General features: G+C 42.0%; 1 protein-coding gene across 8 annotated transcripts in view; it reads right to left on the reverse strand.

Annotated features, from left to right (window-relative positions):
- Window positions 1–25889, reverse strand: part of LOC311254208 (glutamate receptor-interacting protein 2-like) — a 280081-nt gene that overhangs the window by 36777 nt on the left and 217415 nt on the right. For 7 of the 8 annotated variants that reach the window (XM_084347848.1, XM_084347844.1, XM_084347843.1 and 4 more), the window contains exons 2-6: window positions 9623–9700; window positions 3912–4047; window positions 3673–3818; window positions 2082–2168; window positions 1417–1492 (exon numbers count right to left, since the gene is read on the reverse strand). In XM_084347848.1, the coding sequence (XP_084203974.1) occupies window positions 1417–1492; window positions 2082–2168; window positions 3673–3818; window positions 3912–4047; window positions 9623–9700 (523 nt within the window). The remainder of the gene's footprint in view (window positions 1–1416; window positions 1493–2081; window positions 2169–3672; window positions 3819–3911; window positions 4048–9622; window positions 9701–25889) is intronic. The other variant, XM_084347842.1, reaches the window with a different exon arrangement.

Below are 25889 nucleotides of genomic sequence, written 5' to 3' on the forward strand. Positions count from 1 at the left end.
AGCAAACAAACATTTCAATTTCATGACATGAGGCAGTTTTTTGTTTTCATGCAGCACTATTTATTATACTCCAGGTCTGTTGTTTGTTACTTTGCTAATGTTTCCTGCTGGTGTTGCATTCATTAAATGTAAAAAGATGTGACTGTTGTACCTTGTTTGGGATTCACAGACTCATGCTGCTTTGTTTCTTGACCAAAAGATGTTCATCAAGTTAAGATGGCCTCTTGTACTCCCTCAAACAGGAAGTGGAAGAGACCAACTGTGTGTGTTCATGAGGGGGGAGGGGGGAGTCCACCAGCTGGGATCGCTGCTAAAGCCAACGTGTTTTATTTTAAAATAGTTAGAAAACTATAGTCATTTTATGTGTGTTGTTTTTGCTGAATTTTAATGGAGACTAATAGCTCACTGAGGTTTTGTTACATTGGGGTGGGAATGTGTTGCAAATCTCTTTCGGCAGTTAAAAATGTTTGTGGAACTGACGAGAAAATGAATAAAGTGAAAACTAATATGCATTTACCTTTTGGGGAGGAATATATAATCAAAATATACAAACTGCAGAGAACATGAGCGTGGCTGCCGGCCCCAAATCAACCCAACACTGACAACAGAAAAACAAACTGCCACCAAAACCATCTGAGCAGCGTCCAGTCCAGAAACTACAGCATCTTTTAACTGGTCAAACTGTAGTTAACCGGGACAAACAACCTAGAAATCAATAAGCATGAAGAAGACATTTTCATTTTTAAGTCATCACTCAGCCCTCAATCTGTCTCCCTCCATCGGAGCTAATTTTAAGGTATTTTCTCGGCTTTTTCATCTTCGTCCTGAGAATATAAGGTGTGAATTGTCTGTAGATGGTGCTCATCGCAGCTGCTCGTGCAGGATTCATGCACGGGATCCACAGAAGGTTGAATCACTGCTGCGTTTCCATCAGTAAAACAGTCGCCGAGCTGACATTTACGTGAAAATGCCACAGATTATTTCCCAAACATGAAGACCACACGATGACAACATGGAAGAGGATAGGAGGTGATTCATGCGGCCGCGGCCATGAGTTAACACACAACTGTCAAACGTACCAGTGACGGTCACGGGAAATGACATTGTTCTCCTTGGAGGTTTTTATTCGCATGGAGGCACAGACGAATCTCCCAGAAACCCTGACTGGAACTGGCCCAGTTGTGCTACTGTTAGTTTAAACTCAGTGGAGGCGTCTATTTTTCCTAGACATCACTTTTTTTCTTTTCACCCCCAAAGAGACACACATAATCCCTCTTCCTGGCTGTATATGAGTTTGTTTTGTGCTGCTTTGTGTGAGCTTGCACACTTAAGCACATGTGGAGTATATATTTATATATATATATATTACTAATAATATATTTATTAAGAGTTGCATGAGTGTGCAGTCAGTGCTACCTGTCTGCAGGACCTCCTGGCCTGACATAGGTGACCACCAGGGGGCGTGACTTGTGCCAGTCCTCATGGACACCACCTGTGTGAAGAGTAAAAAAGGGTTAAAGCTGATCACACTGAACTCACATGACGAGAAACCTTCATTGTTTTTGTTTCACTTCAGCACAAAGATGATCAAAACTTCAGACAGGTAATCCGTCACACTGAGGGACTGATTTATTTTTTGTATTTTGGTCAAAACCACCTCTGTAGCTGTATTTGTTGGATCAGTTTCCAGCTGGGATTTTTTTCTGAAAACTCAATCAACGGTTTCTTTTGTTGGCTGTAATGTGTTTCCTGTTTCAACCAGCTCCTCGAGTTGATTTTCACACACAAACAGCGAAAGAAAATAAAAATTAAACGGATTGCTTCCTGGCAGGAAGGGAATCAATTAAAAATGATGCTTAAAAACATGCTTAACAAATGAAGTGTGCACAGTTTGTAGTGAATTGGACCGACTGCAGTTTCACATTTCTCTGGTGGCTGATGCAACTTTTAGGAAACAGTCCTTCAGCAACAACCTCTTCATTTACCGACACCCTCCCACTGGGGGCGCCGTGTCAATCATTAACTATTCACATGGCTCCCAAAAACCGTACAGTAATCGGCTTATTTTTACTGACAGTTACCTCTCATGACGAAACCAAAGCTGTTCCCCTCTTTGTGCAAACAGATGTCGATTGTCTTTGATATAACCCCTGAGCTGCTGTCTGGAGCTTTGAGAACAGGGAGATATACAGAGAGAGGAAAAAAGAAACATTAGGAAGTCATTTTTACTGTTCCTGTTAAGCATTTCCTCGAGCAATTCACTTCTGTTGCTCCATAAATCAAGTTAAATCTAAATTTTGATCACATTCAGTAATTTGACATCATCTCAATGAAGCATGAACATTTAATACGGAAAATAAGTACGAGCGATGATCATTCTATACAATTACAACACAAGAAATACTCATTTCTACCTTCGACTGCACCTGGATCATAATATGTATTCAGTCTAGAGTGAGGGTTTTAATTAAGGATGCCTATTATCTCCTTTACAGCTGCTAAAGCTACACTTTATCACCTTTAAATGCATTATAATAAAATAAAATGCATTTACTCAACGTGGAAAAGCTGCTCAGATATCGAGCTCATCAAGTTCTGACTGCTACACACTTATTCAGAGCCAAAGTGGATCAGCAGTGAAATAAATGCTCAGTAGCTGGCTGGTAGTTTGAGAAGTGATAATCACTGAATTTGTTTTGTTGCCACACGCCTGTATGCACCAGAACCTCTGCTGTACCAGTCGCCTCATTGAAATGGGTTCTAGGTACGAAATAAATCTTTAAGTCTCTGCATCAGATATTAAATATTCTGGCTCTACACAGTGTGTCCCCCGCTGCTCCTCTGATCTCTGGCCTCCCTCTCACTCCTCGATCAATATTTTCACATCTAACATGGTAAAACTGGGGTCTGAGGTTGAATAATACCAAAGTCACTCTGTGAAAAAGGTGTTTAGGTTGCACAAATCCTCGCATCCGCAACCCCACTCACGATGTTTCTGCAAACCACAGACACGTCCGAGGTTTACATTTGTAGCAATGTGGCATATCGCGATCACATTAAATGCTCCACGTCAGGAGGTGGAGGGGATGTAGGTGGTGTTATTACAGCCAACAAGGCTGACAAATGGCCGGCCGCAGTTCGAGTCAATCCAGTGGATATTTCTAAGGACACCTGAAGTCGTTTTAAGCCAAACCATGATGTTTTCCTAACCCTAACCAGGTGGATTTTGTGCCTAAACCTAAGCAGTACATAAGCACAGCAGTATGACAAAAAGAGAAATAGAGAAAAACTTGCAACATAAAGAAAAAGTTCAGTTTTAACTTACAGTATTTGTGGTTTTGCAGAAACGCACTAAACTAACATTTGTTCTGGCGGTTGGGTTGACCTACCCGGACCTTAACCAGGAGTTAACAGCCCCTCACCACAACCTGCTGTACTTTATTAGCCCCAGCCTTCACCATGTTATAGTTGCCATATGTAGACATTTAAAAACACTTAAAAAAAAAAGACATTATCATCAAATGTCTTCCATGGTTTTGCAGAATCATCCAATATTGACGTCCGTGTCTGCCAATATGGTTTCATGTTTGTCTGTACCCGACCTCACTGGAGCGATTTACATTCTGACCCTGAACGCCACATGAAAGCATCTGGAGATGAACTTGAATGTACCTGTAGGTGGCAGTTCATACTCCACCTCCAGCAGAACTCGCTCTCCTACGTTCTTCAGTAAGCTGATTATCTCTTCATGCCGCAGTTTGGTCAGATTTATGCCGTTCACCGACTTGATGTAGTCGCCGACGTTAAGCTGGTCACTCCTGCACAGTCAAAGAGAAGGAAGCATGTAAAGGCCAGTGAAACAGTCAGATGTACTTTATTTTGAAAATATGACCTTCTGGTGTTGCACCCACCTGGCCGCCAGTCCTCCGGGTCGTAGGTTCGATACCCGCGGCTTCCCGTCCTTGTCCGTCCCTCCTGAGATGGTGAGGCCCAGCGTGCTGCCTTCTTTCTTCACCAGCTCCACCATGGTCACCCCCCGCAGAGCTTCTAACCAAAAACACACACACACATAAAGACGAATACACACGGACACAAAACAGGGGAAGAGAAGGACATACAGTACCCACGCACACACACACACACACACACACACATAGAATCACACACACACACACTCGAACACACGAGATACGGAGATAAGTGGTTAGTGGATGCCCTCCGTCCATTCTGATTCCCGGATTAAAAGGGAAGCCGTGATACAAAGGAAGATAAAACGAAAAGACGTTTGCTGTGTGTGTCCTTGAGTGTGACACTGATCCTCTGTCTGCTCAGGATGAACGAGTCAGCTGAAATGACTCCAATGTAAATGTGAAGATCAGATAAGATTAGCATCAGCTAATGAGAATTAACAAAGCCTCACTGTTTCATTGTGTGTGTCATTTCCAGTTGAAAAAGATCCTGACGGCGCTGAAAAGGCCCGAAAGGTTAAAGGACGTCTTCAGTGACAGTCTGCAGAGTAAAGTCTGTCCGGGCGACGACTCTTCGGACTTTATAAAACAATAAATATTTAGACTCGGCGTTATTGACTACATGCTACTGGTGTGTTTCACTGAGATTCTCAGGATCGGCTCTGACCCATCAAAGCCCATAAATACATCTGTTGTGCTTCAACATAAAAAAGTCTATAAACAAAAGAGTGCATACGTCTTTACAGGCCTTATCTTAGACTGTGTGACACACAATCTCCCCATTAAACCCCTGTATGACTTTCCATTAAACACACAGTGTGTTTTAGTTTAGTTTATTTCGGTCCAACTTGTAAAAAACACAAATACACTGCGTAGATAGACAATAAATTAACTTACTGTAATGCTTTCTGGCTTCAGAAAAACAAATCAATCAAACAAACAAGGTGTAGGCTGAAGCCTTATTACACAGACCCTTTTAACATCAATTATATTTTGTCAGCTGCCTTTAAATTATACAGAGCAATAAAGAAATAACAGCAACTAAGAATACACACATATTTAAATAAGTGTAGTTTCTGCCTCTAACAGAGCGCTGCAGTTTGTCGTCAGTCAGCATTTTTACACATCCGGTTCCCTCGTCTGAAAGTCTGTGATGATTTTGAATTGGTTTTCAGTTAAATGCCTGAAATAAGGTCTGTGGTTACTACAGGTTAAATATATTTACACGTTTTTTCTAAAAAATAAAATACATCATTAAATATCCAACAATTTAATTATAAAGCGAACCAGGGCGACGACAATAATGCATCATCACTACACCACTGCATGGTCTCTCAATCAAAACAAAAGACATAAGTAGTGTGGGATCATGGGAGTTGTTGTTTTCATCAATAAACAACCAACATTGCAAATAGAAATCTGCAGACTCAAGCAGAAATGTTCATGGACAACATGAAGTTTTGTGACATTTGAGTTACATCAACAGGTGACCAAATAAAACACATTGTCGCCTTGAATAAAATGACAGATTTCTTTGGGTTTAAACATTGTTTTAGAAATATTACAGGAATATTGTAGGAATACTTCAGGCAGCAGTGTGTCTCTGCGGTCCTCTCGCTCTCCTTCTGTGAATACAAGTTGCAACTTGTCACTTTCGATCACGACACCACTCTATAGAGCATATAGGCCAGTATATAGTATACACTTGTATACACAACTACTGATATTTCAGAGCCGCGGTCAAGGCCGTAGATCCTGCGTCGCACAAACCTCGGTCAGATAAGGATCAATGCATCCGGCAGACTAGAATATAATATAAACACATTTAACTGCCCCTGCACTCGCTCTGCTTCTAGAGGATGGAGAGGGTGGATGGCGGGTTAACGAGGGTGATGTATAGTCATTTTGCTAACAAGGGGGGTAACAACAGGTTACGCATCGACACATTACAGTCAGAGATAATGTGTTTAGAAATATGCACGATGGAAATCTGTGACACTAAACACAATTTAAACTTTGCAACCTGAGGAATATTTCAGATAGATTGAGCCTGTGTAACACATTCCTTTTAAAACCATTATTAATGCAGTGTAATTTGGGCCGTGATGCTCTAGATCTTCTCACAGAAGCTGAGACTAGTCAACGGACTTTGAAGTGATCTGTAACTTGTGTAAAACTACAACCCTTCACTGAACCCGCTGAAGGAGACTCTCTGTGGACCGTGATGAAGATCAAGGACCAGCCTGACTTACTTCAACAGGACAGAATACGAGTGTACGGTGCTATATTCCCCTAACACTTAATTAAACTACTTTAGAAACAAAAGCATTGCGATAAAGAATTAAAAAAATAAATTAGATGGAATGTCTTTCCTAGCAACTATTAACTGCAGCTGTTCTCGGGCTGACTCGAGGCTCGATGAGGTAAACAACTTAATGGGTTGACTTGGGAGCGACGCCGCCGAGCTGCAGAGTTCAGTTCACCTTCATCGTGCTGCCGCTTTGAAGTTCATGACAAAAGACGAGCTTCTCCATCGCCGTGTGCACAGTTACCTGACTCAGAAGTTAAAGCATTATAGTTTGGTTTGCTTTCTTGTTTCGAGGCAGATGAGAAGATTAATATCACTTGCATGAGTGTTAAGCATTAAGTATTAAGCTACTGCTAGCAGCCAGCTAACTCAGGACCAGCTGTAATTGGCTGGTGCTCAGCAAGCTTTCTGGCAGAAAGTGTTTTGCACCAAGAACAACAAAGTCAAAGTTGGACAGAGGTGGGAGCAGGCGTCAAACACAGGACTTTCACCCAGGAGACCAGGGTTTGTGTCCTGTGTGAAACCCAACGCCGACCAACTATTTTCAGTTTCAGAGGTAACAAGTGCTAGCCAATCATCAGCATCGTACTACCAGCCAATCACAGCACTGTCGCAGTGGGACCAGGCTGAACAGTCTTGGAAAAGTCTGTAGAGCTTTAGAGGTGCTGGTGGGCAGATTCTGTTAACATCATTCAGAGCCAGGCCGGTCATTCAGTCAGCTGGCTGCTGCAGCCTCGAAACAAGCTGTGAACTCATGTTGTCATCTTTGAAGGTGATATGGCAAACTTGCAAATTGGCTTCACTTTCTTTTTAGCTCTGTTTCTGATCTCTACTGTCCTCTCTACCAACTCCCAAAGGGAATATCTGGCTCTTTAGCTGCTAAATGCTCCCATGTTATCACCAGATAGTCACTACCTGTGTCTGTCTGCAGTTTGGTGCTGAGCAGGTTGTGCACGGTGACTTTTCTGAGTTTTTTTTTTTCTGAGGAAACATCTGCATTTTTTGCAGATGCCATCTGTTAGTGAGCCGAGGGCTGATCAGTTAACCCAACTGCAAGATGCCACTAAATCCTACACACTGGACCTTTAAAGATGAAGCTCAGACAACTGCTGGACTCAATAATGTTTTTTCTGATACACATTAGACATTAAATACTGAGCTTAACACTCATGCAGGTTTCACGGAGAACCTTGGTAATGATGTAATAAGTAAAATAAAGACAGCTGGATCTCCATTTGTCTGCATTTGTATTATTATCATTTACACACACTCACACACACCCAATGTCAACAGGAACTGTTGAGTGAATACAGCATATAGCTGCCCCTCAATCTGTCTCTATATCTTCCCTTCACACACACACACACACACACACACACACACACACACACACACACACACACACACACACACACACACACACACACACACACACACACACACACACACACAGGTGAGATGAAGCTTTCCGGTGATAGATGGCTAGATTAGGTAAATCCCTCAGGCAACACCGAGGATCAGTGAGGTGCTTCTTCACACCACAGTTATCTCTGGTGGGTATTACAACACACACACACACACACACACACACACACACACACACACACACACACACACACACACACACATTATCTGCAGGAAGGCACTCATTCATTCATTAGCCCCTGTGCTGTTCATATTTGCATAAAAGCACTAAAGCTTTAACAAATAGTAGCCTGATGCAGTTGAACATCGTCTGAACTGAATCATCACAAAATGAGTTTTTCCATCCACAGATGCGCAGCTGACCGTGTCGGGATTCATAAAGTTTTATCTAGCACTTCAGTTTTTGATGCTCAGGGAATACAGAAAAGGCTAACACATGAAACTGTTTCTATTAAGCAGACAGGAAGCTGGGGACATTTATTATACATCCAATGATCTTTACTGTCTCATCATCATGAGGCTGTGGGAGGTGAAAGAGACAAACACTTGTATACCTGTGAGCATCAAGCTGAGTCATGTAACTGCGCAATGGATGAAACAGATTGATAAGAGAAGACGGGAAACGTATAAAAGGAGCAGGAACAAAAATAGGAAATAAACAGAGTGAGACGATGGAAAACTCAATGGAGGGATTTGGCAAATGTGATAAGAAGGAAGGACCAGAGAAAACCAGATACAGAAGCTGAGCTGAAACGAGTGATTTGAAACGTGATGAGTGAAAAGGTCAAAATAAAAGAATAAAGCAAAACAAATTTCTTATTTGATAAAGAAATCTTATTTCTGACATCTGACAGTCCTACATTTTTAAGGATATACTGTCAGCTAACTTGTTTCATGTGTGCTTGACATAATGAGCATTAAAGGATTATTTTTAATAAAAAATCTAAATATCTACTGAAAAAACCTTTAATTTTCACCTTTCAGTTTCACAGCAACAACTGGAATGGTACTCAAAAGAACGCATACCTCCACCAAGTCCATTCCCATATGAAACTCAATAGCCCCATAACATTTTTAATCTCAAGCAGCTGAACCATGATTTAAGCTCACATCAACTTGTACCCACTCAAAGATACCAGCCACCAAATATACCTGCATTATTCCCTGAGAAATTACTGAAAATGTAAAAAAAAACGCCCTCTCACAATGTTAAGTAAAGTGGGAAAACATGACTGGCTCTATCCCTTTAATATTATCAAAAAGTTAATGGGGTCTGTTCATGGCGGAGACCCAACCGCCATCCAAATTTCATGGAAATCCCTTCAGTAGTTTTTGTGTAATCCTGCTGACAAACCAACAAATCAGCCAACCACATGGACTCCCTGGCAGAGGTGACAAAGCAAGTTTGGAATAATCACGCTCTCTTCATGTGAAATATTTTTTATGGTCATTTGCCAGAATTTTAGTTTAAAACATTCAAACAATGAACTGAAATTATCGAGCATGTGAAGAATAAAACTAAATCTACAGAGTGGAGTTGTACTTTGAGACGAGGGAACCGGATGTGTAAACATACCAACTGATTCCTGGGTTTAAGGACTACAAACGGCAGCAGTGTATTCACAGACAACCTGCAGCCTTGTTGCTCTCACATGATGTCTGGTGCCATCAGGTCACCCTGTCATCACGCACTGAGCACATCAGAATCAGAAAAGTGTTTGGACAGCGTGAAGCTGCTTTTTTTGTGAAGGCCTCGAGCTCATTAAACAAATCGCTATCGTCACTAAAGTCTGCATTACAAACAAATTACGACAGGAGATCACTTTAACCCTTCAGTGAGTCTCGATGACAGTTTACAGTAGCTTTGTAAGATTTATAGAAAGTGATAAAGATAGAGAGTGAAGGTAGAAGCTGTACATACCTGGTATACTGTGTCTTCTCGAGGCCATGGTGTGTTCTGGTCCAGAGATATCCTTTGTTTTTCCATAAGGCCCGTCATCTGAAAACAACAGACGGACACAATAAAGCTTTAGAGGGATCGATACACCAAATATTTTCACTTTGAATTTAATATTTCAACAGCGACAAAACAACATCAAATAGTACATTTACAGATCAAAGTCTGTTGGATGAAGACCTTCAAAGGAGCAGATGTCGAGATTATAATATTCACTTTTTAGTCTCAAGTCGTATAAAATTATCTTTTTTTCACCAAATGCACAAAAACATCAACACTCAACGCTCACTTTTTGGAAACTTCCACAACCTGGACAGTTGTCAGAGCGTGTCGGACCGTCACCTTCTCCACCCAAACACCCCACAACAGTAAAAAGTGTCACTCTCTGAACCAAATCTTAAAAAAAAATGCATGCAGAAACGATTCCTCCCGGCGATCCTGCTGCAGCCGCTCGTGTCTGGCACCAGTCACTCATCCCTGACTGCATTTCTTCTCCCTCCTCAACCCATGAATCACATCTCATCTCGCTGCGATGATTCTCCACAGTCCTCCACCCCCTCCCACACTCTGGAGGTGGTGATGAGCGTAATAAATGTTATTAATCGTCAGTTTGTTTGACTGCGAGCTGAGCTCCTCGGCTTTGCTCTCTGCGCTGTGTTTTGGCTGCGGACCATGAAAGAGACACAAAACACAAAACACTGTTCTCAAAACTTCAAAAATCCTTTTTAGAAATCAGTGACTTTCGTTATTTGTGATTTGCCGTAGGCTGTTTTGGTCAAGAGTAAAGGTATACTGGCTTTTTGTGGTGTCAGTTTTTAAAGATACTGCACCATCATTACAAGTTAAAATATCCTGCCAGCCTTCAAAAGCTTTTTGTGCTTTCATGTACTTTTCTTTCACAGATGACCACATGCCTCATACGGATGGCGGCATCAGTCAACAACATTTTGATGAAGAGTGAACAAATGCAGGTCGGAACGACATGAAACAAACAACCAGAAATCCTCAATGGAGCCCGTGAAGTTTCACACAGTGCAGTCTACCGGTCATGATTTCCTCTCGTCTGACATGTTGACACGAACGCATTTCAAGCCGACAAAGGGCGACAATGTGTTTGTTTGTTGACAGCTGATCCAAGTCTGACAATGTGGAGATGAGCATGAAATTAGAGATCCAAGTTTCTCTTTTCCACTGAGCAGATGCAGTCACAGTGGGACTCTCTGCCTGAAGAGCTGCAAAATGCTCTCTACATGCAATTTTCAGGGGCGTTTCGTCTCTGACAAGTGTAAAATTTGCAGGAATTGTACAAAAGATGCTCTGCAAATACTTGGAAAAACCTCGCTCACATATAATCTGCTTAGCACGATCGCAGGTGCAATTGCTTCCATTTTTTTGTACTTTCACAAGCTTGTAAGACGATTACATAGAAGGAAGATTTTCCGTGTACCTGCACAGTCAGCCCCTGTAACTATAGTTGGATGCATTGATGAATACACAGGAAGGCCATTTAATAAAGAGTTGATGAAGCTGGTCTCCTCCCTGCTCGGACGTTGAAACAGAGGCCATCTTTGTTATATGTCACAGGGGGGAACAGATGTCCTGTTTTATGGTCTCTGCCAGAGTCGTTCTGCCAGAGACGTGTGAGGATTTTAATATTTGATCGGTTATAAATTCAGATCTCCGAACCGCACAGGCTGGAGTCCTGCGAGAAGTCATCACTTTCAAACTGAAGATTAAATTAACATCCAATCAATCATCCATCAACCAGCTAATCAGTTCATCCATCAATCAATCAAGGGCAATTTGGAGAGGCAGAGACTCATTTTTATTAGCCATGCAAACAGTTTAGTAGCTTACTCTCTTAGAAACAAAACTAAATATTTTGTGCACATTAACTTCGTCACTAACAGAAGATCTTTGTGCACAATTGTAACAGTTGTGAATCCCCTGAAAGAAAATGCCATCCAGTAGCAGGACTGTAGCTCCATTACAAACTGTACTTTTTAAATTTAGCAAACAGGTGCTGCAATAAAATATAATTACTTTCTCTTACTTTCTACACGATTGCACACAAGATCAGTTTCTGCAGCTGAAAATTACTTTTTCTTTTCTTCCGACAATAAACCAGCCCAGTTAACACGTCTGGAAATCACTGATACACTCACATTTGTACGTGTCGTAGGCTACGTACCATATCGTTTAAGATCCGACTGTCGGGAGGTGGAGGGGATGGTGGTGGAAGGCTGCCAAGACTGTGTTTCAACATTTGTAAGGGTGACACCACTGGGTATTTTTAAGGGGATATCGTGACAATTTCTAGCTGTGTGTGTTTGTGGCGACAAAAACAGGAATTTTAAAGCCAACGCTTGATCTTTCTCGAACTCAAACCAAGCAGTTTTTGTGCCTAAACCTAACTAGACCATAAGCAAAGTGAGTTGCGAACATTTATTCTGGTGACTGGCATGATGTAAAACTTGAATCTTGAACAGATTTCGGGTGAAGAATCACTTTATTGTCGGAACAAGTTCAACATTTTAGTTATTAAAGGAGTCGTGAGCACTTTCTGATTGTATTGTACATATTTTACAGTCTCATCTATGATATATGTCGGATATTAAGTGTTTTGCTGCCACCCGCTCTCTTTAACTCGGTTTGACAGCAGCAGCGGCGCTGAGGCTGTTGTTGTTGTGGCTCTGAGGGAAGAGGATGTGTCCTACTTAACAACCTCTGCTCCATCAGAGGGGTGGGAGAACTTTAACGATTTATAAGCCAATTCTCAAACTACCCCAGAAGTGTCATTAAGTTGCATTATAATCGGGAACAATTACGCCGCAGCTTAAACATAAATGTCTCTGCTAAACTTGCAGAATAAATAGGTTTTTTAAACTGTTTTTCAGCACCTAAAGCAGCATTTTTAAAGCAGCTTACTACCATCAACAGAGTGGAGAAGTCAGAAAGGATTTTCAAAATGCAGAGTGTCCTGCAAAATCTCCGACATTGTGGTTTTAATTCTCCTTTAAATTACAGTCACTTTGTTCCTTCAGCCTGCCTTCAAGTCTCAGTTTCACTTCATCAAAAGCACCGCGACAGTTTCATTTGTTTTATTCTAGTTCTGACTCAATCTCCTGTGTGTAAAACGTATTTCATGATTCTGTCACCGAGCTTAATTTTTCTATAATTAAAAAAACAAACGGTGGCTCAGTGGTCAATAATGTCACCTTGCAGCTTTTTTCCACAGTGACTGAATGAGTTTGCTCCCACAATCTAAATATATGCAGGTTGAGTGAATGTGTTGTATGTTGTACAGGATGTCATCTCACTATCTGCTCGGGTGCAGACGCTTGCTCTCGCTTCTGCTCGCCTTTTTCTCCACTGTTATTCTTTTTCTTCACCGAGAGATTACAAGCAGCGACTCCTGGATATTTAGAAACCACTGGGACTACAATTAATTGACGATAAAATCAGCTGCTGCCTTATTTAAACTCTTCAATACTTTCTGAACGTGGCCTGTGTGGTTGCACAAGCCTGTTAGCAGTCTGGTTTGGTGTAGCCACAAAAAGCACTTAGTGAGGGCTGGGAAAAGATCATGTTTCGGTTTAAAATAACTGTTTTGTTTGCCCAAAAAACAACTAAAGACGTTCCAAGATCTCATTAAAAACACCTGGTGATGTCGCCACAAACACACCTGCAAATGGTCTCCAGGTCTCCTTAAAAATATCCACTGATGTCATGCTTATAAACGGTCCGTCTTCAAAAAATATCCACTGGTTTCTCTTTGAAATGTTGAAACACAGTCTTGAACTGTGGTCACTGGCTTGACAGACCCACATCCAGCTCCTGATTTCAAAGTCAGGTCATAAAGATGTAATATTTTCCTTCGGCAGGCCTCTGAAGTTCTTCCTTACTTGAAGACAGTGAAGTTGCATGAAATAACCAAACAAACGTCACTTTGTAAAGTATTTCCGTACAACAAGTAGCTCCCCACCTTCCAACCACCCCAATTTTTAAAGTGTTTCCCCCTCTGATTATTTCCATACGTGACACATTTCCCTGCCATCTAACACCTTTTGAAATATGCAGCACTTTCCCCACTGGTAATGCTTAGAAATCAGTTCTCTTCCCAGCAGTGACAGCGGAAAAGGAGGCCATTGTTGTTGTGCTCCGGAGTTTAGCGATCTTCACAGAGGTGTAATAAGTTTAATAATTCATAACTTGTGGATTCAATTTCGCTTTAAATCGCTTTCATAAGTTATCTGGCTGGCTGCTTTCCCCCGCTGTGGGGCTGTCACAGGCATAATGGACCCCAGAGGGCTGCTCATCAACATACACACACACACACACACACACACACACACACACAGACACACACACATAAACAGAAACACATGCATAAAAACAAACACGCACAGCCTCTGGCAGCTGTGAGTGATGCATACCCAAAAAGGATTTAGGCCAAATGTATACCTGCGTGAGCACAGGCACACAAAACACACATGAATACGTGATACAAGCCCTGCGTGCACTGTTATATAAACAGTAACACACACAACACAGCACACAGTGCGACATAAAGAAGACTTTAGGCCGTCTCTGTCTCTGTGACTGGATGTAAGACAAACTGTTTTAGTCACAACTCTTCCCTCCCAGCGATATGAATCCTCAGCTCAGTCCTCCGAACACACACACACGTCCCGTGCCAGAGGTTTTTTGGCGTCCGAGGTATCAGGACACCGCAAACAATATCTGTCACAACAGGCATTTGGAAGCACAGCACACGAGCTGCAAGCACCAATAGTCCCTTTGAATGGACGCACACGTCAGCTTCGCTCCGACACATTTTTCTTTTTTAAGGCCTCTTCTTTCCGCAGCCTCTTCTCCAACTCTGCCTGATAAATTAGCGTCTCCCGGTGAATAATTTGAATGTGATTAGGCTAATGACTGCTGGCGCTGTCAGCTTACTGAACAGGTTGAGTTATAGACGAGGCATCAGGCCAGATTTTCCACCTGCAGCAGAGGCAGCGGCATTATGCTTACAGCAAGAGCATCTCTTCATGCAGAGGCTGTAATGACTTGAACATGTGCAAGGTGGGATGACAGAGGAAAAGGATGGATGTCATCAACACATTATATATATAAAAAAATCAAGGTTCAGGTTCATTAGCAAGAATCTAACAGCAGTTACTGACTGTGATGTCTTTTAAATGCCTGCTGTTCAGCACTATAGATGTTTTATTTTGAAAAATCCTGTTGAGTGTTATTGTAAGCAAACAAAAAGTTATATTTACATTCAGTGTTGCTCATTACAATGCACTATGTGTATCCTTGAGTTCTCACAAAAGTGTCGAGTGCACTTCCTTCCTCATAAAACATTTACAAGACCGATTCTTGCAAGTATTATAAACCCAGAATGGTTTACATGGATGATTACTCTCGTGCATTATTCTTCTTCTTCTTCTTCTCTGGCTTTGCTGCGGCGTATCACGCTACCTGCTGAACACTGCTGTGTTTATGTTTGTGCACGCAGGAACAGACGACAGACAACTGTGGCAAACCCGGAAAACCGACTGAGAAATTGTAGGAACCAACCACCTCACACATCGTGACAAAAGCAACACACAGACTGTAGGAAATGTCTCTAAGTTGTATCTATAGTGGCAGAATTTTCCACCCAGTTCCTTCCTTTGGCTGCCGGATAGCTAACAACGCTAACAGCACTGGTGATCTCGCCATAAAGCAGATTCATCTTGGTTATATCTTGGTGGGGCTGTAGCACCATCTAAATCCATCGTCTGTGCCGCACAGCGTTTCCTGATTTTTAAATTTCCCTTTGCTTTTAAAGTAATGGTTACACTTTCTGAAAAGCAGAAAATCTGTCAGTATTACTCTGCCCACACTGACAATCAGAGGCTATTTCAGATAATATACCCAAAATGCAGCCATTAAAAAGCCAATAATATACTGTGTGATTCCAAATGGTTGCACTTGAAAAGCTTAAGGCTCACTCACTGCCGCACGAACGGGCGAATCAAAGTGCCACAAAAAGACACATTGGTTTCTGTACCATCCCAAAGTTAAACGACCTTTCCCCCGAAAATAAATGAATAAAATGATGAGTGAGAGAAGAAACAGAAGCAGAAAGTAGATGCCGTTGAGACAAATGTTGCAATAACTGCAGTAAATATTTGCATCGACTTGATTTAATTTCTCTGTTTGTCTCCATCTTTTTTTTTTTTAATGAATTGGTTCATCTAAGATTCATTTAAGGTTAGGCACATAGTTAAGATCACTACTTCCATCTTACATCCATAATTCCTCTCTGTAAAAGGAGCCAAAGTTAGTTTACAGAACAGAGTTTATCTCGGCACATATGCAGTAGCTGAAGCACAAACTACAGGTGCAGTGTCTCCTGCTTGTTTTACAGGGTTGTAGGTGAAAAAGAAATCACCGGTCAGATTTAAAACATCAAGCTTTATACAAAAACACCTGCGAGGCTTGTGTGTGTGTGTGTGTGTAGTCGTGTGTTCGAGCCTATCTCTGTCTACGTATGTGCATGCATGCGTGAAGCGAATGCTAACAGACACCGCGCTGTAGCATCTCGGAGGATTCCCTCAAGCTTTCACCGAACCCTCACACACACAAAACATTACGTATACAGTAATAACACGCGCAATCTCTTTGTCCTCGGTGGAAGCTGCTGAGGAGGCTGAGCTGCCGACACCTGAGACTGAAAGAGATGCGATTGAAGCTCCCTCGCTGCCTCCTCGTAATCCTGGAGCAGTTTTTAGGGTCGCTTCACCAAAACTGCACAACAAAATGTTCCTGTAGGTTTAATGTGTTCTGGTGGGAAACCTCTCTGAGTGGTTCAGACTGTGGGAGAACAATGTACGAGGCCCCACAGGATAAGAGGAGAGCAGGCCCGATAATGTATGGATGAGGGCGTCGTGACCTCTTGATCTATGAGTTTATATCTCTCATGGTCTTTGCAAACTTAGCAGTTGGAAGCAGCTGTAGATATGCTTACAAAACGGATCTCTGACAAACCGAGGCTGTTGTTTATGACCTTCGACCTGACTGTCTCCCACGTTCCTGAGCTGAGAGGGTATAACCTGAAACTAGAGAGGGTTCGAGAGGGATTGACTTGGCATTACACTGCACAGATGTGTTGTTATGTTGGTCCTCCTTGATCGAGTTTATATAAACTACTTCAACTTAAGTCGTCGGTGTGTCGAGTTTTCTTCATCACTCCTGAATGGTCAAGCGAGGCCGAAATCCCACAACACACACTGTGATGTTACACGAAAGACTGGTGTGTGTTGTCATTATGTCTTATCATAGCTAAGGTCTACATGGCACTGAAAAATAACCTATAATATATAAGATGTTTACAAAAGTCACTTTTCATGCAATTTCCTCAAGTTTTAATCTAAATGTCTGGGCGACTTCAGGTCTGAGTCACATACAGTAGCAGTGATCATGTTCACACTAATCAAGGTGTGAATTGGTGTGAAACCACCTGGGAGTACTTTGATTTAGAAGGCTAATAGAGAAGCACCAGAGGTTTTCCTTGGTTATTTTTTTACACTCAGCAACATATTGAGGCTCAGCTGAGCTCAGCTGACTGCAGAAGTAGAACAAACAAACCCTCTTCAAAAGCATAGCGCCCAAAAAACAGGAATATTTTGTAAAAAGAGGCCACATGTGTCAGACGTGAGAGTAACAGCAACACCACCATCACCACCTGTGTGCTGCTGAAACATACAGAAAATTATTACATCACAGTATGATTTGGCATATTATCAGCTCAAGAGAACACTTAAACCTTGGTGTGCTCACAACAGATGACCTGATTTTTTTTTTAGCACCTAAATATATATGTGAACAGGTTTTCTACTGGATTTTTCTGTGATATATGCAAATATGCTTTTTTTGCTTGCCTAATGAGAGTCACATGAGAAGACTGACATGAATATAACTCTTGTAAATTCACTATCAATGTAGCTCCATGACGTTTACCCAACAACCAACAACCAAAGGTAATTCAGCTAGCCTAGCTCCAACAACGGTACAACTCCGAAGCTATTCTGTCATTTGCGAATCGAACACGTGTAGAATTAGAAAACATTCAGCTTTAACCTTCAAGTGAATGCTGGAGAAACCAGTAGGCCAGATTTTGTATCCGACCCCCAAAAAATTTTAGTCGCTCCCTTCAGGCTCCCTCCAAAGCCACGGAGCGCTGTCACCGCTAACCACATACCTTCACATCTTATTCACAAACATGATCATAAAGAACGCAAACAAAGAACTTAGCTGTAGTCACTGCTGTCAAGCTAGCATGTTAGTTTAGGGAAAAGTTAGCTGCAGTCTCTCTGCCATTCTTGCTAACTTCAGTATTATATTTGCCTAGCCTTGTCAAAGACTGTGGGTCATGTGCAATGAGTGTAGCAAAAAATGCTCCTAAAATACGTTACCTACCCGAGCAATACAGCTAAATACTGACCATTAGCGTTTTTTTCAGGTTTTGTACACTTTGATATCTCTGAAGAAAACACTTAAGATTCTCCAATGTACTCATGACTTACTTGTGAGCCAACAAAGACAAAAAACACTTTTTTGAACTGCCTCAACATGTATTCCTTTTTACCGTAGGGTGTTTGATTCTAGCTGAATTTAGCTTTCATGCTAAGCTAGTGCAGGCTTAATACTATCTGGGCCTAATTATTTTTTAAATGGAGACAGAATAATTACTGATATCCTCATATAACTCCTGACGAGCTGCCTATATTCCCCCAAAAGTTGAAGCATTCCTTTGTCAATAAAATATTTTAATATGGGTCCACACGTTTCCTCTTCACGTCCTCTGGAGCTGCCGCCGACTCTATTAACACACACACTGCGTAAACACTGACGTGCATACGCATCAAGTTATCATACATTTTGCCTCAAGGTCAACCAGAAAACCTACGAGACAGGCAACGGACCAGACAGCCAGACAGACAGACAGAGAGAGAGAGACGGCGCCTCCGGGCGGTCTACAGCTGTACACACAAACACACACACGCAAGTTCACACATAAACTAAACACAGAAGACACACAGGAGCACGCTCTGACAGACACTCAGGGCAACATCACATAATTACACAAATACATTCAAACACACAATCTCTGTTCCTCTTTATCTGTCAGTCTCTTTCACAAACACACAAACACACACACACTTTGCCAGAGGGCACCGCTGTGCTCGTTGTAGCCTTCGTGAACTTACATTATCTATCAGGACTGTGTGAGTTCTTCGTTTACATACACAAAAAAACGTGCATATTATAGACAAACACAACACACACACAGCCGATTTATACGTGTTGCCTGCATCCACACACTGACGCAGCTTGTGGTGCATCTTATATTCACAGCACGTAAAATAATCACCGACAGGCATTTTATCAGAAGCAACACACAACTCAACCACGGGCGCACACACATATGAACACACACATTAAATACAGAACGCTGAAGTGATTTCTCCTTATGTGACAGGGATGTGGATGTGTGGGCGGACCTGCATTATGATCAAAGTTTTACCTCATTATTTCAGGATGTCACACACACACACACACACACGCACACACACACAGCTCAAACATAGTGAGGCTAAGGCAGTGCCACTCTAGATTAGCGTGTGTGTGTGTTTGGGAACATGAAATTGGACAAGCTGTGTGTGTTGACCACAGCGGAGTCACTGTAGCTACTAGACTCTTCAAAATGAGGCCACTCAAAATTGAGTTCACGGCTGAGCTCCTCTACCTTAGATTGACCCGGAAACACACTATAACAACAACAACAACAACAACAACAAAAAGCCTGTAATGTTGTCAGGGCCCATCGAGTATGGGTCGGGTTTGGACCATTTGGGTTTCAAATTTTCTATGTAATGGAGGTAATCTACAAAAAACGTGAAGAGAGGTAGATTTAAAGTACAAAACAGGGATTTTAATTGGCATCTAAGAGCCTGTTGGTTTTTGTGAGCGATTTCTGAGCCATCTTCACGCTCCTATAAACACAGTTTTGGTGCCAAAACATTCACACAACATAAACATATTGTAAGAACAGCACATTTGTACTTGACTGAATCTGACCTTTTGAATCTGCTACTAGCTACCAACGTCGATGAGTGTCAGCCCAGTCGCCAGGATTTAATGTTATCACAGATACGTCCAATGTTGACATTTGAACCAGATGTGGGATATTATATATTAGCAGACTTTCACATCAGGATGTGGAGGAGTCTGAAGTGGTGTTATCACAAGCTACAACGCCGCCAAACAGGCGACAGCAGTTCGAGTCTGTGAGGATTTTTTCAGTCGTTTTATTGGCAACCAAAACCAGGTGTTTTTCATGGAGAGGTGGACCATCTCCAGATGTTTCTGTGGCGACCAAAACAGGTATTTTAAACCAAACTAAATTTAGCTGTGAACTTAGCTAACATTTACTCTTGTGATTGGGTTGTGATTTAGTCTGTAAACAGAGTGGATCCACAGGTTCTGCTCAGGGTCAGGCTATTGACTATTGGCTATCTATTGAGCTGTTGGGGGGAAAAAATTGTCAGTCTGTTGGAACAGGCTTGCTGATAACTGATTCAACCCGTTTGTTAATGTGAGAGAAAAGGTTTGTGATGTGTCGATGCAGGTTCTTAGTCATCCAGGTCATGGTGCTGTATCGTAGGCAACTGGACTTGTTTCAGTTTCTTGAAGACGTCAGACTCAGGGTGGCCTACAACATTACTCATCACCCACCTACAATGCAGTACTGAGTTCCCTCCCCAGACAGCTTAGCAACCCTTCACAACCTGGGCTCAACTAGCAGCTGGCGACTCTGAAACTCAGAGCTCACACAGGTCCTTAACGGCTCTGTACGGACACTCCCACACAGAGTTTAAAAGCCTGCAGCTCCCCTCCAGTTAGTCAGAACTGAAGAAGCCTCTTGGATGAGAGAAGTCCAGTTGTCCACGATGCAGCACTTAGAAGAAAGGCTTGGGATAGTTTTCTAAAAAGACCCGGAGTCCTGTCAGCATACTCCTTAGATGCTTACGATTTAGATTCAGGTCAAGATGTTAAGTCAGTGCAATATGTTTGTTTCTTTAAGATATGTTCAGTATTTCAGTTTCTGTATGTACAGTATGTAATGTTTATTATGCTGCTGCTATCAATCAGCAATAAAACTGCTGTTACAATTGAGCATTCAATGTCTTTTTCATTTGTAAGGTTGTTAAAGCTCTTATGATTGAAAACAAGCTATTATTACTACTTAAATCAATAAAATGGCTGTTAAAATATATATATATATAAAAAAACAACTAAGAATGACTGTGACCGTGAATGAGTTTTTCAGTTTAGCACACAGAAGGATTTTATTAAAAGATTCAAATTGCAGAAGCTTCATTATTATTTGTGATTTCTATTTCTGAGTTCAGGAACCCATAAGTGCATTTTAAGCTATCTTGGAAGAAAATACAGAGAAAGAGGGAAACATTGCTGCTTTTTGAACGCAGGATATTAAAACATTTTGAAGCGAGGACACAAAAGGATTTAAAAAACTGCACTTATAAACTAAGCACACCTTTTCAGTTTGTCCCCCGGGTTTCATCTGCAGCAACAAAACACCGATGCATTGTTATAACAGCAGCAGCACCCATCCCCTTCTGTCTAGGCAGGGATATGAAAGTGTGATTCATCTGTGAGCAAATCATGACTTGGACACGATTTAATATGACCCAGATGATATAAAAATGTGTCTTATTGTGAGCGGAGACAACACTTAATGAAATCCTCAGAACGGTAATGTGTTTGCAAAGGCTGCAACAACAAATGAATGTCCAGAAGGTACCAACGCTCCACATAATAGTGAATATTAGCATAATAATGCTGCCCCATTATGATATTTTGTTGTCTGAGTTAATATGAATCATAGTCTTGAATGAGCTGAGACTACAGGAGTGTGCTGCATTTGTCCTGGGCAGCTGCCAGGTACTGACGTCTGTATTAAAAGTGAAGCTGCTGCTGAAAATAAAGAGCAGCAATACTCAGCGAGGCTTATCTGGGCACATGAAGAGAGAAACACAAGATGCCACTGAAAGGAGTTTGAATTGAATGAAGCAACGCACTCAGCCTATTTCATTTTCTTGAATAAGGCATTTAAGCCGACGCTCACATTATAATCAACCGACTATTCAGCGAACCGCCAGGTAGGCGTCACAATACAACTGAGCGAGCGTTGCTGCTGAAGAGCTTCAGATAAAAACAGAAAGCACCTGTTCATTCAACGGCTACGATACAGACGGCCCGGCAGAACAATCGCTGTGGAAAAAACCCTGTGATTTTAAAAAAACGAGCATTATCTTCTCAGAAAAGGTGTCGATTTATACTTTGTATTATCAATCAGCAGCTTCAGGAAACTTTCCCGTGGCATTGTAGTGCTTTATGCAACAATAACTCAGTTTAACTGGATGGAAATATAAACCCTTTTCACAATGATGTAACATAAATTGTCAACTCACAGTCTCTATAAAGTTTCCATTATTTCTTGTGGATGCCGTAGAGAGAGTTCACACTCTTAAAACAACTCATACTCATGTTTTCCTGACAAGGATCCTAGTGTGGTCGTATAGGAACTGTGTGAACTGAAGTTATTGCACTGTAATAACTCCACTGGTCACCTTCGTCCGGCGTTGACATTTGTACAAAACGCTGCATGTTCACCCTCACATTATGTGCTTATCAGCCACCTGTTGCACCCACAGGTGGAGGAGGACGGTGGTGGCATCATTACAAGCCACCAAGGAAGCCAAACAGGCGACCCGCAGTTCGAGTCACACATCTGGATATTTTTTTAAGGATACCTTGAGACGTCTCCATCTGTTTTAGTGCCGTCGACACAGGGTGAGAGGTTGAACTATCTCAATCCGTGAGCATTACAGCCAACACAGTTATTTTAAGCCAAGACATTATGCTTTATTGTTTTTTGCGTGTAAATCTAACCCGAGCAGTATCACAGCGTCGTGACGAAAGAGAAAAAGAAAATTCAGCCTAGACAGGAAGTTGCAGCATTAAGAAATGTGTTTTTAACTTATGTGGTTTGGCAGGAAAGTATTTGGCTGACACTTACTCCGGCAGCTGGGTTGTCACTCTCAAGTGACTCTGATACCAGATACTGCATTTCACTTCTCGCAATCTTTGTCTTTAACCTGAACCAAGTACTTTTAGTCGCCTATACTTACCAAAATAGAGTTTTGAAACTGAGTGTGGAGTCTGCAGCAGGAGTTAAAGCACAAGTCTGGTGATATTCTATATTTTCATTACTGTCAACAAAGTCCACAAACAGATCAAACCAACAATGAACTGATCCTATCATCAAGTATAATACAGCCATCCTTATTCTCTTGTGCCCATTGTTGTCTAAACACGAACAGAAGCACATCAGTGAGTCACGCTGCTGTTGTACTGAATGGCTTGTTCCTTCATCATGAGCATAAACACTGTAGTTCATTTTGACTCAATCTCACATCCACCAAAAAACACTTTCATGGGATAGATTTAAGATTTTTAACTCAGAAATGGCCTTTTTAGTTGTTAACCAGTTTGTATCTGCCTTTCAAACATGTTTACTGTTGATATATTTTTTTTTTTCGCACATTTTCCTTAATTTCTTCAACCGACTCTTTAACCACGCCGGATCAGAAAAGGCTCGCTGGAATCATAAAACAAAAAACCTACCTTGTCTTTTCATTTATGAACACATGTTGGTCACACACAGTGCACAGCAAAAAGATTGTGGATGTCTCCAGGTACTGCTAGTGTATTCGTGTTTGTGTATTTGTCCGTCTTTGTGTGTGTGTGATGGAGAGGGAGCGTATATTTTAGGGAAGGTTTTATAGCTAAGAGCTCTCTCCATCATTATACTTGAAAGACTATGTAATAGAGGTGTGTTTGTGATTCAGAGAGAGAGAGAGAGAAAGTGCGTGTGTACGTGTGTGTGTGTGTGTGTGTGTGTGTGTGTGTGTGTGTGTGTGTGTGCGTGTGTGTGTGACGTATGCGGACACACACATACGAACGAAGATGCACAAACACAGAAGCTCTGAGTTACTAAATGCCAGGCTGTCTGATTGCGGTTATTATGATGCTGAAGGCGATGAAGATGTGTAATTAGCTATTGTCCGCGACAACGCTGGCACAGTGCGACTGTAGTTAACACACACACACACATCCTTGCTCTCTCTCACACACACACACACACACACACACAAACTGAATATCCCCCCTTCACACCCGCTGAGCAAATAAACCGCAGACCGGCAAAAAAAAAAAAACACATGAAAAACTAAATACAGGATTTGCACAGTTTTCGTACAGAACACACAAACACACACACACACACAAACTCTGTCACCCCTTGCACATTTTTTAAACATCCTCTTAGCCGTCAACATACACACACATACACACACACACACAGACACACACAGAGCTATCTCTCACCCACACATATAGAGCGGCTATGGAAGGAACTCGCAGTAATTAGGACGGTTAATGGCTTCTCTGTTGTGGTTAATTGCAGCCTGTATGGATAGGTGGGCAACGGGGTGAGAGGGGGGAGTTGAAGAGGGGTGTCACCGCCGCTTTAGCTCTAATGATCTCATCTTTTTTCTTTTTTCTCCCTCTGTGAATCCACTCTTTTTCTTTTTTGTCCTCTCAGAGCGCTCAAACTTTATCTGTGTAAAACTTCCCGAAACTGGTGGCACACAGCGCTCGCTCGCTGGAGGACGATCAGTCAGCGCAGTCGACAGTCTCTGCAGATCTGTGACACCGAATGAACTGTACGAGCTGCATTTAAGTTCATTTCAAGCTACATAGTTGGTTGATTTTTCGATAATTGTGGAACCTCCCGGTGCGTTAAATACAGCACACTGGTCGGCGGCTGTACACTTCACAGGTTGACGCTGCAGTCACTGCTCTAGCCCTCTGTCATTTCTTCAATACAAAGAGCGGGAAAGTCAGGAAGTGGTTGGGGTGTGTTGAATGGGTCATACACATCAGGACATTCCCCTGGAGACTGGGGTTTGCGTCCACAAAGTAGTCAAGAACAATTATTTTGAAATTAAGTACGTGATGACGTAATTTGCGTAATGTAAGTGACTTATTTACCCTCATAACTAACTTTATGTATAAGCTTATTGACTGAGCGTGTATTTGCATAATATGTAAACAGTTTGTCAGCAGGCATTATTTTAAAAGTCTAACCAGACGTTGCATATTACAAATTATTGCTTACTTGACCCCATAGTGCAGAATGGACAGTAGAGGGGCAGGTAGAGCAGCATCATTTGAAGCTTGAGGCCACGGACGAGGCTGCTGTATTTGACGAGTTGGGAGTGAGAACGTGTTGTGAACCTACGACGTGGTGTGCACGCTGCAGAGTGGGGAGAAGGTTACAGCGGGATACTGTCACTGACCCCCCATGTCCCAGAATGCATCTGCCGGTGGCTGACAGACTGCACCTGCACTCTCAATGTGGTAAAAACAACAGAAATATTCGAGTCTTTCGCCACTTCATGAACTCTGGTCCCCTGCATGAAGGTCTAATGAACTACATACTTATCGACCACGCCGACCTTCACTCCCTCCGCATCTCTACATATAGGACACTACTTCCTGAACCAGAAACTATGAAAGCTTTAGCTCAAATTGCTCCGAGTAAAGACCCACCTGGTATTTGCAGTTGAGCCTTGCATTTTATTGCGCATGTGTTTTGATTCCCAACTGTTTGACACATAATGTGTCACTAAATCCTCCATAAGAGGAGGCAAACCTCCCTAAAAACACGAACAAACAAAAGGAAGAAACGAAAACGGCTCACAGCTGAAGAGAAGCCGGCGTGAGGAGAAAACAGCTTGTCAGGTGCAGGGCAGGAAAAAATAAACAGGAACATCAAAACCCCCTTTGAAGTTACATTTTAGTTTCTCTCTACTAACACGTCTCCGCCGCGGATCCGACATGACGCTCAGTTAACTCCGTTGACAAGGTTCAGCAGAGGGCCGGCGAAGGGAGACGACGAGATGAGAGATAAAAATGAGAGGTAAGTGTTGAGACAGACAGTCACATGATCTGGTCTCCATCAGCTCTGATGCTGCGATGTACCGTACGCTGCCTGAGGTTATCTGAACGCCTTGAAATGTAAATG

This window comes from Pagrus pagrus, assembly GCF_965226575.1.
Source record: "Pagrus pagrus genome assembly, chromosome: 3".
NCBI lineage: Eukaryota > Metazoa > Chordata > Actinopteri > Spariformes > Sparidae > Pagrus > Pagrus pagrus.